This window comes from Haliotis cracherodii, unplaced genomic scaffold, assembly GCF_022045235.1.
Source record: "Haliotis cracherodii isolate W230 unplaced genomic scaffold, xgHalCrac1.p SCAF_4, whole genome shotgun sequence".
NCBI lineage: Eukaryota > Metazoa > Mollusca > Gastropoda > Lepetellida > Haliotidae > Haliotis > Haliotis cracherodii.
The window spans coordinates 2,490,171-2,505,694 of NW_027266297.1; the positions used below are offsets into that span (position 1 = coordinate 2,490,171).

A 15,524-nucleotide genomic window follows, 5' to 3' on the forward strand; every position below is an offset into this window, starting at 1 on the left:
GCAGGGTTACTCCCCGTCGACGTAACAGGATCCGCTGGTAATGGGTTCAGATTCTGCTTGATTATGATGCTTGGTTATTCAACACAATCTCCATATTAAAGTGGCAAATGCCATTTCAGGTTTTCCCCGACAGTAGTCTGACCTTTAGAAGGAGATGGGTGGGCCTTCTTCAGTTTCGGTAAAATCGCATTAATATGGCATAAAGTGCATAATCTGTTTCATACAATGAGAAAAGGTGTATCGAAAAGTATATATGTATATCATGCTCATTAACTGTATAGGTGTACATTGCGAGTATGTGAGCTGGGTGTCTGGCTGTCGTTGGAATTATTCCAGCCAATGGATCGGGTGGGGAGTGTTTTTTTTGGGAGGCATTCACTTCTATCAGTGTACTCAAGTTGGGACTGGGAGTACTTTAGCTATTACAATACTTCACTTCCTCATCTACCTTCAGTGGCACCCGTTAACCTTGTCGGTGCCGTTTTGATTGAAATCATCCATATTATCAAGGTTCTATATTAGGAAATGATGGTTTCATTGAGTGCACGTGAGCCTAATGTACACCTCATTTGCTGTCTGTGAGGTAAGGTGTGAGACATAGTGTGTGGTAGGGCATGAGACAGGGTGTGAGACAGGGTGTGAGAAAGGGTGTGAAACAGGGTGTGAGACAGGGTGTGAGGCAGGGTGTGAGACATAGTGTGTGGTAGGGCGTGAGGCAGGGTGTGAGACAGGGTGTGAGGCAGGGTGTGAGACAGGGGATGAAACAGGGTGTGAGGCAGGGTGTGAAGCAGGATGTGAGGCAGGGTGTGAGACAGGGGATGAAACAGGGTGTGAGGCAGGGTGTGAGGCAGGGTGTGAGGCAGGATGTGAGGCAGGGTGTGAGACAGGGTGTGAGGCAGGGTGTGAGACAGGGTGTGAGGTAGGGCGTGAGGCAGGGCGTGAGGCAGGGTGTGAGGCAGGGTGTGAGACAGGGTGTGAGGCAGGGTGTGAGACAGGGGATGAAACAGGGTGTGAGGCAGGGTGTGAGGCAGGATGTGAGGCAGGGTGTGAGGCAGGATGTGAGGCAGGGTGTGAGGCAGGGTGTGAGACTGGGTGTGAGACTGGGTGTGAGGCAGGGTGTGAGGCAGGGTGTGAGACAGGGGATGAAACAGGATGTGAGGCAGGGTGTGAGGCAGGATGTGAGGCAGGGTGTGAGGCAGGGTGTGAGACTGGGTGTGAGGCAGGGTGTGAGACAGGGTGTGAGGCAGGGTGTGAGACAGTGGATGAAACAGGGTGTGAGGAAGGGTGTGAGACAGATTGTGAGGCAGGGTGTGAGGCAGGGTGTGAGGCAGGGTGTGAGGCAGGGTGTGGGGCCGGGTGTGAGACATGATGTGAGGCAGGGTGTGAGACAGGGTGTGAGGCAGGGTGTGAGGTAGAATGTGAGGCAGTGTGTGAGGCAGTGTGTGAGGCAGGGTGTGAGACAGGGTGTGAGACAGGGTGTGAGGCAGGCTGTGAGACAGGGGGTGAAACAGGGTGTGAGACAGGGTGTGAGGCAGGGTGTGAGACATAGTGTGTGGTAGGGCGTGAGGCAGGCTGTGAGGCAGGGTGTGAGGCAGGGTGTGAGGTAGGGCGTGAGGCAGGGCGTGAGGTAGGGCGTGAGGCAAGGTGTGAGACAGGCTGTGAGGCAGGCTGTGAGACAGGCTGTGAGGCAGGCTGTGAGGCAGGGTGTGAGACAGGGTGTGAGGCAGGGCGTGAGGTAGGGCGTGAGGCAGGGCGTGAGACAGGGTGTGAGGAAGGGTGTGAGGTAGGCTGTGAGACAGGGCGTAAGACAGGGTGTGAGACAGGGTGTGAGGCAGGGTGTGAGACAGGGTGTGAGGCAGGGTGTGAGATAGGGTGTGAGGCAGGGTGTGAGGAAGGGTGTGAGACAGGGTGTGAGACAGGGTGTGAGACAGGGTTTGAGGCAGGGTGTGAGACAGGGTGTGAGACAGGGCGTGAGGCAGGTTGTGAAACCGGGTCCCGACTGACGAGGTTCAACTGTTTGCCAAACATAGACAGTGAAACCTTAGCAGAGTCAGGACCTGTCAGTTATGTAAGGAACATCCTCATCATCACAAAAGACATTACTGCGTTACGATGATTCATAATTCCGAAAGTTAATCCGGACGATGAACGATCAACTCACTCCTCGATTTTCCATTCCACTAAAATAGCGTACTTTATCATAATATTTTAGATAAAGATTCAAGTTTGAAAAAGTTGTGTTTTGGCAGTATCGTCTGTGTTTATTCCGCGATGAGAATCATATGCCTCCATTATTTGCAGACAATATTGGTGTGTACATAACTCCTACTGTGAGATATGAAACGAGTGACATTTAGCCGTTTTGAACAGGGAGCGTTGACATTTATGCTATTCTAAAATAGACGTATAATCGATGAGCTGTCATCTATCCTGCCAGTAACGATGCCCATGGACATACTGACAGTCCGCAGCCTTTATGTCATCCCACATTGCTGGATTAAACCTAAATGGCTGAGGCAAACCTCAATAAGTTACTTTGTAGTGACACCAGATTATACAGATCTATCAGATTTGAAACTGAGGATGTGATTATAATCCGCATCTAGGGGTGAGATTCAGTTTTCTGATGAATAAGAAAATGGAAGTCCTCCATAAATCTCCACAGATCTAATGTGGAAGCGTATGTGTAATAGGTCGTGTGTATGTGTAACATCATCCATCGTTCAAGGAGAGACAGAAGCATGGAATCACGTAAACAACTCATATGATTTATGAGTGAGCAAATGTTGTACACAGCAGAACATCGCAGTTTTTCATGTCGCAGCAGTGAATTGAATTAAAGCATGTCATTCACGTCGCACCTGTACATTGTATTAAGGCATTTTGTTCACGCCGCAGCTGTATTGAAGCATGTTTTTAAAGCTATAGCAGTACACTGTATAGAAGCTAGGTTTTCACAACGCAGCAGTGCATTTTATTAACGCCTGTTTTTCACGCCACAACAGTAAATTCTTGTTAAGAATGTTTTTTACACCACAAAAGTACATTGCATTTGAGACAGGTTTTCACACCTCCTCATTATATTGTATTGGAGCTAGGTTTTCTAACCGCAGCAGTACATTTTATTGAAGCATGTATTTCATGCTACACCGGTACATTGTATTGAAGCATGTATTTCATGCTACACCGGTACATTGTATTGAAGAAAGGTGAAAGAAAGGTCGAAGCATGTTGAGCATGAGAAATAACGTAAAGGGACCATTTGCGAGAACATGTGACCTCCACATTTCCAGACCTAATATTTGCGTCCCTATGTTCACAATTGCCTTATAGAAAATTATAGGAAAGTGATGCGGCTCATGATGTAAACTCCACTATTTATGACTGCCAAGACTCAGCATACCACAACCAACCTGTAGGTAATATAAGCATAGGTGACTTCTCTATTGTTGACAACAACAAACTTCGTCAGTTATTCAAACATGGACCACAATGTCGTGAGCAGCCTCCTACCATTGGGATCACAACTTTAAAATCAATATGGATGCTGTGGAAGCGTATGCCGATATATGTGCCAAAAGAGAAGAAGAACCTGTTTGGTTGTCTTTCAGAATGAGTGAAGTCAGTGCGTGATGTTGTCATTGGTAGAATTACAAACTGAAAAAGAGGAAACAGAAATGAAACAAACCCATTCTGTCCCAGCCAGTCACACAAACTCCGGCTGTCCAACATAAAACTTTGAAGTTGTTCCCACTGACAAGGCCTCAACTAACTTAACCCTGATATGTAAGCATCACTACATTAATTGTTTGATCAAAGAACTTGGTATTAGTGTCATATTAAATAATGTCACATATAAGGCCCAAGAAAGAAAGAGGAAGAAATCTGCCCAAACCATGCATCAGTACTATCAACTTTTGACTTGACTCTAAAACCTGACAACATGTTCAATCCACTTTTAAACTGGATTCCAAAGCTCACTAAAAATCCGATCAAGGAGAGTTATATTGCTGGATCCAGCAAATGTACCACCAAATCCCTGCCGCAAAGATTAACCATAATCCTTATTACAATCAAGGAAGGACTTTCTTTATACTCACAGAAAGTGTTTGAGAAAAGTGAAATTAACACCATGTGTATTCTAAAACACTCAAAGGGTTATCTTGACTTTTTACAATCTCAGAAAAGAACCAAGTTCAATTCTGTCAAAACATGTGATTTTTCTACATTATACACAACTGTCCCACAAGACAACCAAAAGGAAAATCTTTTATCCATTGGGCTTTTGTTACTAATCGCAGTGACCATAGATACAGTTACGTATCTATCTACCGCCGTTACTCTTGCTCAGATGTTCTTTGATCAAGGTTACAACATTCAAGGCTTCAGAATACCTTAGAAAAGTTTCATGGAAGACATGTGGAGAACACTTTCAGATGGGTGAAAAAATGATATCGGATGCAATCCCCATTTTGACTTGTAACATATGTTCCGTGTTATTTGTCAGGTTAACAATTAACTTGCCTTTGCGTGTGTTTGTGACGGGTGCCACCGGTGGGGCAGGATACGCTATCTTTTTTGCGAGAACCTGGTATCATCCTTATTTCATAGTGATTCATAAACACATGATCATGATGTAGCAAGAATCGTATTTGTTTTTGGCAGAGATGTCTTATGAATATGGAAATGGTTTTGTCACGTTTATTCATATTATAAAGCATGCTTTTTGTGCCGTGAAGTAAGAAGTGTATTACATGTCCATGATGGGATCTCATAATTCTTTTAGTAAATACAATCGATAAATCTCCATAATCAGAAGTAAATTGTGTGATTCCGTTCGAGAACACCTGGTATTATCACTATTACAGTAGGAATCGTACAATCGACTCTGTTTTGGGCAGAGATTTCTTATGAATAGGATTTTTTTTAATTTACATGTTCTCTTCAAGTCTTACACAGCTAGCAACGCTTCTTATCTACTTTAAAAATATATACACTCCTAGATCTGGGAAAGAGTTGGCCTTGTTGTCAAAGACTTGTGTCTCTTAGCCGTGCAGAGCTCGGCTGACCTGAGGTTCGAATCCCAGACCATGATACGTGGTGTAACAACCCACTACCTGTGTTCGAAGGAGGGATATATACATTCGTCACTTGGAGTGTTCGAGCTGACATATTGTGACATATGACATAATTTCAAGTTGCTGCTGATAACAGTATCATTGCCCGAGTTGCGGATATTGCTGAGGTTATTATTAAGTACGCTTCTGTAGTATTAAATGCGTATAAGTAGTTTTAGTGAAAACCTCCCTTATTGATAGATAATGCTTATGTTTCTCAAGCGAATAATGTTGGTCAGTCATTAGGCTCCGGTGTTATTCATCGGTAAGGTAATGCCAATACTGGACCACTTAGACACTATTATCACATAGCGTCCATCACAGTATCGTTAATGGGCCAACATCGGTAATACAACAAGACTGACATAAGCACCACTGTCATATGTTTACATACACTTACCATAATAAACAGGACATTGACAACTTCATTGACCGCTCTTTGCCAACATATCGATAGCTTTGGAATAAATGGAATTATTTCGATAATAGTTCATTATGTGACCATGGGCGTGTTTCAGTGTGTTAATTAATGATAACTGTATGTTCATTGCTGAAAGTGTCGCAAATCGTGCTGAAAACATCAACACTTGTGGTCATGGGTGTCCTACTTTAAAGTAATTGCTTGGTTAGGCAATCATGTTTCGGATTCAGATTCAGTTCATACTCAAAGAAACCACAACCGGGGGTACATGGACATTTACAGCTATATATACTTACATAGACATACAATATATCTTGACAAATTTCTTATATCTTTAAGCCTTTTGGGTGATTCAGTTCTACAGAGTTTTAAAATATTTGACCACAAGTCGTTTTTGGAACATACAGAATTGTTTGTTGGAGAAGAGCTTCGAATCTGAAAAGATAGTGAAATTCATCTCCAACTGAAAGCGAATCACAGAGTTGACAAAGTCTTTCTTCTCTTGGTATATTCTGCTATCGGCCAGTCTCAACGTGCAAGTCGTGATTTGAAGTAGAAACATCGGCATGCAATTGCCTTTTCGTCATGGAACCACTAACAATGTTGTTATTTTATGATTCAATGCACAGTAAAACAAATTAGTTTAATTTTTACAGATAAAGTGGTCTACCGAGGACCAGATGGGACCATTAGCTGAAAAACACAAATTATGTTTAATAAGGGCACGGTGCCTGTATACATACCAAGCATCTTGAAAGACAACGCATTATAGTAGTGAAGCCAAACCAATGTAAGGTACCGAATAGACTCAAGTATTTTGTGTTTGTATCCGACTGTAAGATAGAGACAGCTTCTTGTTGGTTTTGTGTTGAGACCTGATATGTTTTTAATTAAAACTAGGAGCCAAAATATTTTTTTTAAAAGCACATTGTAATAATGTAATTTTGTGTCGGACTTTTTTTTATAACAATTTAAAGCATAACAGATACCAAGGGGGAATGTTTTGTTGGGATAAAATGCAAGTGCCCCTCAAACAATTGGCATAAACGAATCAGAGGGGACCATTAGCTGAAAAACATAAATTATGTTTTATAAGATATCTCAGAAGGCTAGCTCTATAAACTATCCTGACTAGTACAAACAGCCACACACAGACACACACACATAACACACCCACGCACGCACGCACGCACACATACACACGCACACGCAAACACATACACACGCACGCACACACACCTTAAAACACACACACAAACGCACGCACGCACACAAACACACACAAACGCACGCACGCACACAAACGCACACAAAAACGCACGCACACAAACGCACACGCGCACACATGCACACACGCACAAACACACACACGCGTGCACTTGCAATGGTCTTAAGGTTTAACCCCATTTCGCTTCACCTCCTAAGACAAAAGACATGTCAGGCATGTCCTCATTAAATGTCCTTTCTTCCTGTGTGGCCCAGTATTCATCCATGACAGTATGGACACCGAACCACCAACTGCAGACAACAAAGTACTCCATCACTCCATCATGGACTATCTGATGTATGAACTAATGTTCCCTCGTAACTGATTGTCTCTAAGTAATTCGAATCAAGCTACTCGCATGACGTATAGATGGATGTCCGTAGTCCTTATCGCCCAAAGTGTTGAAGCATTATTGATCAAATTACAAACGGACTTCATCACTTTCCCGTCTCATTTCATGCTGTCGGGCTGATGGCTGAACTGTCATCAGGGAAAGGTCAGACGAGGATGCGTCAAATAACAGGGATAGTTATATTTCATATCTGTGCTACACATTATCAGTGTAAAAAAGTAATATAAGTGTGTCTTGTTACATTACTGACTGCTTGAACAAACGCTGCTTGAAACATCAACTCCCTCTGTCGCATCACGCCATATGAATGCGTTTCATTGGCGTCCCATGGCGGTAGACAGGATACATTTGATGCCGATCGTGTAAGAGGCGGGCGCTGACCCTTCTCGCGAACACCTCGCATCATTACTGGGTGAGAGTGATTTGGTTTAATGCCGCTTTGAAAAGTAGTTATATCACAGCGTGTCAGCTTAATGTGGGAGGAAAGCCCGAAGTGATGCAGGTCTCAGATGTTTACCACTTTGGTGAAACCCACGAGCACGGGTATGGTGCTGACAAACCTAGAAACATAATCGGGTCGAACCGGGATTCGAACCCGCGAACACATGTTTCTGGCGTGCCCAAGGGACGCAACTCTGCACAGCTAATCGCGGCGCCTTAGACGACTGTGCCCCGTAGTGTCGTCACTGATGTTTAGTAATCCATTCATATCAGTTTCACCGCTTTTATTTGCTTTAAACTCCCATTGGATAGACTCTGGGGTTGAGATTTCATGCTGGTGTTATACATACACACATGTCTATGAACAAATACATGTGTCCTGACGTAATTGTAACAGGCACTGCATTTTGCGGATAGACATCTTTACTTAACGTTTGTAATTGTGCACTCCATGACGATGATTACAATAATCTTGGAACATTGAAAAAAGATCGCAAGCAATTCTTTAATTTTGAAAAGAACTAAGCTATTCTGCACCTTCACAAACTCCAGACTGCGGTTAGAACAACAGTCGTATATACGACGCTCTGTCAACAATACCACACTGATCCTGCCTTTCTCCATTATCTGAGTTGATATCCTGCCAAGTAATATCCGCAGAGGTTGAGCTGATCGGTCTGATAAGAACACATAATAGCTGTAATGAATATATTTAATCGGAAGCTGGTAGGTTTGGATCGTCTGGTTGTAATAAATGGATTTTCCTAACAAGATGACAGTCACCCAAAGGATGTATCGATCAAACATAATGTACTAACGACCAACTGTTGGAGAGCGTTTAAGTATCATTACTAACAAATACTAGATCTGGATGGGGACTTAAGCAGAATCTCGTACACTGGAACAAAGAACCGGGTGAAATGTAGACGTTCTACCACCTACTGGAAAAATGACTTAGATGACTTCAGTAAATATAAGCAATAATACCCTTTCCACAATCACAAAGAATCTCCGTCTGAAGCAGCCTGTCCCAAAAGCATGTTCCCATGACTCACTATCAAACAGCGAAGACACCAGGTGTTCACAAACGAACGTAAAGCATGTCAAATATTCCCCTTAACTACCCCTGGAATCCACGGATCAAGCGTTAACAAGGAACTACACTGGACACAACCCCGGTTATTGACGCGCCATACCCAGGAACGCCCACTCCCCCGACCCTCCCCTTAAATATCTTCCATGAAACTATCTTGAAGCTACAATAAGGACCGGAATGCTTCAACGCTGATCAATCAATTTTGAGCAAGAGTCATATGGCGGTCTTGGAAATTTTCGTAGAAACACTCGGTTGTAACGCCGGAATACCAGCTCGACACAAAGGGAAAGTTGAACTCATCCCTCTTGTCACAATGTCTTGTGGAAAGTTTTTGTCACTTCGAATCTTTTTTGCATATATCTAAATAAAAAAGAACGCCGTCCTGAAAAAGTTACAACTATTTTCTGAATTTATTCATGATATCGAGACAGCACAAAAAGCTGTGATGATTTCGAGACAGCACAAAAAGCTGTGATGATTTCGAGACAGCACAAAAAGCTGTGATTATTTCTCGCTTCCGGTGGAAGTAACATCTATTAAGTACCCCGAAAAGAGCCAGTCTTCAGCACAATGAATGACACATCCTTTCAATAAATTATGTTTGTCAGATCCCAGTGATTACCATCAAAATAGAACATCAGACAGCAATGTTCATCATTTCGATCATATCCATAAAAACCTAATGGCGGCTGGTTCTATCCAGAGAATACTCTGCCATGAAGATCACACCAGCTGAAGTCACACACTGTTTCCGTTCACTGATGCGCCTCTTGAGAGGAGTGGCAGTGGCGGTGTCGTTTGTACATGCTGCTCAGTTTTTCATATTCAACTTGCAACATTTGTGTTTAGGTTAAGTTATATATTTGCTTTGTTTATGGATGAGTATCAGCTCTATGTCTTCTGAGTAAGCGTACGCATCCTTTCAAATGAGGTAACACTTCTTGCTGAGTTTCCGGCAGCATGTTTTAAATGGATATTAGGCTCTGGAGATCTACCCATCAATCTATCATTCTACAATAATATCAGTATTAATTCAGATTAAAGGAGAGGCAAAATATTAACCCTGTCAATGCTGCCCCCTCCCTCCACGCTACATCCACGTATGCCAAGTCACTGATGCTTTGACTCAATGTTCAATGTATGTTCTATGACAGGGTCTAAGTCTGACAATATGACTCATACTGTTCATAGATATGTGGGTTGTAATTATGGGTAATCCTGTCTTAGACTTTGTAGTCTGTCATCAGATGCCACTGTCACCTAATGCGGCAGACGATTCCCATGCGACATGAGATCTGACGTGCATTGTTGCTGAAACAGATCACCAATAGCAAGCACAGAACGAGTATTCACCTAACCAACCGCCCTCTTATATCCCGCCCTTATTAAATCCACTGAAAACGGTTAGGGTTTGTTTGTTGGACCATATCAGGCCACAGTTGAGGATCCGAGGTATGTGAATAACACCTGCCCTGCGAGACCTCAACACTCTCACGGGGGGGGACAATAGGGCGGGTGTCATTTGCGAAGGATACATCACCATATATACACACGAGTAAAGATGTTACCCATGGCATATGACCTATTGAAGCTGTGTTCATTTACTTAAACACTCACACGTACACACACACGCATACGTATATATATATATATGTGTGTGTGTGTGTGTGTGTGTGTATACGCCGATTCGATTCCCGACATGGGTACAATGTGTGAAGCCCATTTCTGGTGTCCCCCGCCGTCATATTGCTGGAATATTGCTAAAAGCGGCATAAAACCATACCCACTCACTCACTCACTCACTCACTGACATATATATTGCGTCCAAGATTATTGCACTTATATATACATTTATAAGTGCAATAACCTTGGACGCAGCGGTACACCCCATTTCACCTCACCCCATATATGTATGGCATGTTCCTCCTTCACAGTGTTGTGGCAGGTTCGTACCTCCCTCGGACATCACGAATTTCTCCATGTGCAACCTTTCAGTCTGCATCTGGTCGGTACGTTTAGCAAGAATGATCAAGGATGGGAAACAGAGTAACTGGGCGACCAGCTGCAAATGTTCTAAAGCATCAGGCACTGGATTAAGTCATGCTTTGGTTTTACGTGTTCTTATGCAATGGGTATTTCTTCAAGAACCGAAGTTTGTGTGTGCATATCCCCTGCATGTAATGGACTGCAATATATCTATGATTTATTAGAAATCTTTATGATAATTACAAACGTCAACTCCACAGATCTCGTCACAGCTCAAGGTCAAGGTCTCTAAAAGAATTCAATGTCCACCACAACTTGTCAATGCGCGTCATGTCCTTTCTCTGTCGATACAAGATAAGAAACCACGTTCGTCAATTTAGCAATCAATGTAGTCTGCTGACATAGGATCTCTATGTCTTTAATATCCGTCTCAAAGTAGCCACACGACATCGTTAATTGTACCAGCACCGGGAAGAGGTTAAATGGCTTTCGGCCTCGCCTCAGGTATACAGTCCTGTTGACTCGGAGTTGATTAGCCATTATCGAACTAGTGTCTAATTAGATAGAACCACACAGAAGTGACCTTTGCAGAAGACACGTTTGTTCCGATCTGTTTGTAGACTGTCAATAGTTCACAGTATACATCAACGAACAATACTTCGTTTGTATATTTTACGAACGATTCTTGCATGAATCTCAACATAAATGTGTCTTGAAGAAATATACTTACTTTAATACAATGCTTATGTAATGTGTTGTTCTCGTCGATTATATCAGTATTTCCATTCATTATTTCCTCTTGCACAAATTGATCTATTTTGCACACATCATTTATTTATTTAATAATTAACATATTTTCAAGTTCATATTTAAATTGAATCCAACATATGTTTTTAGAGGGATGACCTCAACTTTCCAAAACTTAACTTTCCTTTCATGTCGAGCATTTATTCAAAAATCTCTCTGCCTTTGGTGTCTACATTTCACAACCTTTGAGGTACAAGGGTTTTATCGCTTTTATTCGTGTCATCCTTTCGTGAAATGATACTTCATCAATAACAATATCCATACGAATCGAGAAGTCCAGATGATTTCCTTCTTCCTGCCCTGTCTTCCCATCGACAACGTTTCACAGCCGTTTGTGGGACTTCTTATGATTATTGAAATGCTTTTCCCCCTTTTATTACTATCGTTGATTTTACTTCTTTTTGTCTGTAAATAAACGCGTCTGGATCAGCCAAACCAAGATTTGATATTACAAGCGACACCCCTTGTTATCTCTGTATGATGAACAAAACAGAATGGTCACTGAGCCATACAACCGGCCTAGTCGCCTCTGTGCTTTCTGTACTGGGTATCCTTCCTAACCTGAGGCACTGTCCTACAATGTAGTAAACGCCTTCACGCCCCATTCTACATCCCACACCCCGTGGCATTCCAGGTTAGAATCGCCACCCAGCAACCTACTAGGCAACTAAATGGATCGGGTATCAGGTTCGGTGGCTTGGTTGATTGCATGCCACCTTACCCCAACGTCGTGGATCGTTCCTCACAATTTTCGTCACTGGATTGTCTGGTCCAGACTAGAATACTTTAAAGTTAGCCATTATATATATTGAATGACCCTGAGTGAGGTGTTAAACAACAAACAAACAACAAACCTGTGGCAGACATTTTGTCCAGAAAACAACAAAGCCATCATGTTCTCATAATAACTCTACCGCCTCCGTGGATAAGAACGTCTGTCCGGAGAGCGGAAGGTCGGTGTTTTGTTCACCGGCGTCCTGATAGAGGACGCTAAATGATTTTTTGTTAAGCTGCCGGGCGGTCATCATTAACGGGATAACCAAGGACTGGTCAACTCGGGGTAAGTATACAGCGTCTGAGTGAGGCGTCCATGTTAAACTCCGGTATGGTATCAACTGAGATACCACTTTGAAAAATGTATTAGCCAGGACAAGTACAAGCAGTAACATAAACACGTGCATAATTACAACAAAATAGTTTTATATAGAGAAAACAGCCATTCAACAAAATGGTTGAATGAATAAAAGTAATACAAGAGAAAAGTTTCGATGATCCTAAATATGCCATTGGTTTCTTCCTCAAAACAACAACTATCTCGTCGAGCTACGTCTTCATCGACGAGGCTAATTACGTGTCATTTGCTTGGTTAATGACTTGACATATAAGGATATTGACAATGAACACACGACAGTGGGAATAATTGACATTGATTAGTAATGCCATCTTAATCTAGAGAAACATACTTCTGATTGTGTGCATCTTGGTGGGAATATGAGATATGTTCTTTTGCCTGTTTATACATAAGCCTAAATTTGATATTGGAGTGAGTTTGGTTAATCGCATCTTTGAACAATACTTCAGTGTTACCATGGCGTGACAGCTTACTGTGGTAGGAAAGTCATGCAAATCCCAGATATGTACCACTTTGGTGAAACCTACGAGCAGTGGTACGGGGCTGACAAACATAGGAACATAATCAGTGCGAAGCTGGAATTCGAACCCATGATTGCTGGACTGTGTCGCGACTTAGGAATGCGCTCCTGCTCACAGAATTGAGGCACCAGTTTTCATTATATCCAATGAAAAGTACATTGGTTAGATCCAGCTGGTTCAAGTCGCCCTATATACAATCGATTCTGGTGGTTCTTTGGAACGACGCCGTGAGGGACAATGACACTTAATTGCGACCCACCAGTCGCCACTTTAGCCGGCCCTCCTGTTGTACAGAGGGCCTATCTCAAGTAATCTCAAAGTGTGGCAAGTCATAAGGTAAAATTGGCAGATGCTTCCTGGAGCCTTGGGTGGTAAAAGATAGTCCTCACACCAACAGGTAGGAACTGACATCGGTATAATTCATACACAGGTTACAGCAATCTTCCTGCTATATCACGTCCATGTGGAGTGAATGAGTTGGGTTTTCGTTGCTTTGAACAGTATGGCTGTTATGCAATGGAGTGCCAGCTGTATGAAACCCACGAGCACGGGTATGGTGCTGAAAAATATTCTGGTGAACCTGGAATTGAACTCAAGATCATAGATTTCTGTTATGTCTAAGGGACACATCTCTGTACAGCGAATTCAGGCGCCTCAGGCGCGATAACCATAAGCTGACACAAGCTGATACCGCTAAACAAAGATCTGAGGACATCACATTACTGCTCACGTCAGAACGACCTTTCATCCGACCAATCAAAGCGTCGCTTACCAGGTCATGAAAGTGAGAGCCAGAGTGTGTTTTTTAATCATGCAACTACGATAACGTTAACACGGTGTATTCCGAACGACAGTTACGGCCCGTACGACTGATTCTCTCGCTTCCTTGGGATATACATTTTAACGGAGGAGGCATTGCACAGTATGTGGGAAGCACTGCCATACAATTTCAACCATATATTAGACATTCCGGGATGTTCGTTTGTTCAGTTTTCAAAATTTTAATCGAGAACTGTGTCAACATATGTTGCAAGCGTAGTCTGAAATGGCAGTCGCCAGGTTGAAACGGGTGCCGTAAAGTTCGAGAAAGCTGCTTTCTAATTGGCTGATGTCGACTTCTTGTTAGTGTTCGGTCAAAGTTCACGAAAGTTCGTTTTGACGTGACCCGAAATGGGATGTCCTCAGATCTTTGTTTAGCGGCAGCGTGAACTTAGATATGATTTATTGAGATTGAAACAGACGCACGATGTTCACGAGGTGATTGAAAACCTTTGTTTTGATGTGTCGTGACAGAATCGTTGCACATTTATATCAGAGCATGCTACTGAGGATTGCAACAACTGAATGCACTTATGCCCCCTCAGCGTCAAAGAATAAGGCATGCTTGAAACTGGGTCAACATCACGTTGCAAACGTCTTTGGTGTCAGCCAGAGTGTGATCAGCAGGGCATGGAATCGATACCAGATCAGCTACCAAGCGACATACAGGTGGTCGATAGCGTTCAACCGCATAGCGGGATGACAGATTGTTCCTGATTCCAGCAAAGCGTCATCTCTTCCTGACTGCAACCACACTCAGAAATGACCTGCGGAACTCCGGAGGGCATGCATTCGCAATCCCACTGACTTGACCTGACAGGTACGTTTGGATTGAGTTGAAGATCACGCCAATTGGACAGCCCAGGTCTGGTCTCCAGTACAATTCACTGGTGAATCGAGAAACTGTCTAGATTTCACACATCGTTGTGTTCGAGTGTGAAGGCGAATGATGTAAGGATTCCAACGTAGCCGAACATGATCCCTATATAGGGTGGGACCAGTAGAGCTGGAAGTAAAGGTTAAGGTACGGGGTCTTGATGCGAGTTGAAAGACTGCGACTTTGTAGGGAAGACTGAACGCGAACCATCAAGACAAGGTTGGAGTACCTTTACCGACTTCTAGACCGTGGACATAAATAAGAATTAACCTTCAGATGAACTAAACAACAAAGTTTGAAAACATCTAAACCCTTAGTTGAAATGAACCCTTCTAACAAAGATGATGCGTATCGATAGACACGAGTTACATCGTGTTGTATTTGTAATGAAATAATTGCTAAAAATACCGAGGGGTTGTGTTTTCCCTGGCTTATAATCCGTTTAAATGCACGAAATAACAGACAAAATAAGAAAACATGTGTCGGGGTATAGAAGAAATGCGATCAAAGCCTCCGAGAGGAAAAACACGTGCAGCATAGAAAAACCTAAGTCATGACATCTAAAATTGAACAACCTTTCATCAACTGCCCCAGTGGTGCGGTGGGAAAACTGTATGTTACAAAACTTTTCACGATATGTGAGGTTTCAATTTCGTTTCCATAATGAAACAAAAATCATTTCTTATCT

The 15,524-nt window shown here is 42.8% G+C and overlaps 1 protein-coding gene across 1 annotated transcript; it reads right to left on the reverse strand.

Moving 5' to 3' along the window:
- Positions 1–518: 518 nt before the first annotated feature.
- LOC139478369 (dynein heavy chain-like) lies at positions 519–11,220 on the reverse strand. The gene is made up of 2 exons (XM_071260806.1): positions 11,082–11,220; positions 519–1,999 (listed from the first exon to the last, which is right to left on the reverse strand). The coding sequence occupies exons 1-2, from the start codon at positions 11,218–11,220 to the stop codon at positions 519–521; spliced, it is 1,620 nt and encodes a 539-aa protein (XP_071116907.1).
- Between the last annotated feature and the right edge of the window lie 4,304 nt (positions 11,221–15,524).

Excerpts from the sequence above, each read along its gene's own strand:
- LOC139478369 (XM_071260806.1), bottom strand. The coding sequence starts at position 11,220 with ATGGCTAATCAACTCCGAGTCAACAGGACTGTATACCTGAGGCGAGGC. Across the intron at positions 2,000-11,081 it reads TAAAGACATAGAGATCCTAT|TCGGGACCCGGTTTCACAAC; the intron begins GTCAGCAGACTA and ends GAACCTCGTCAG.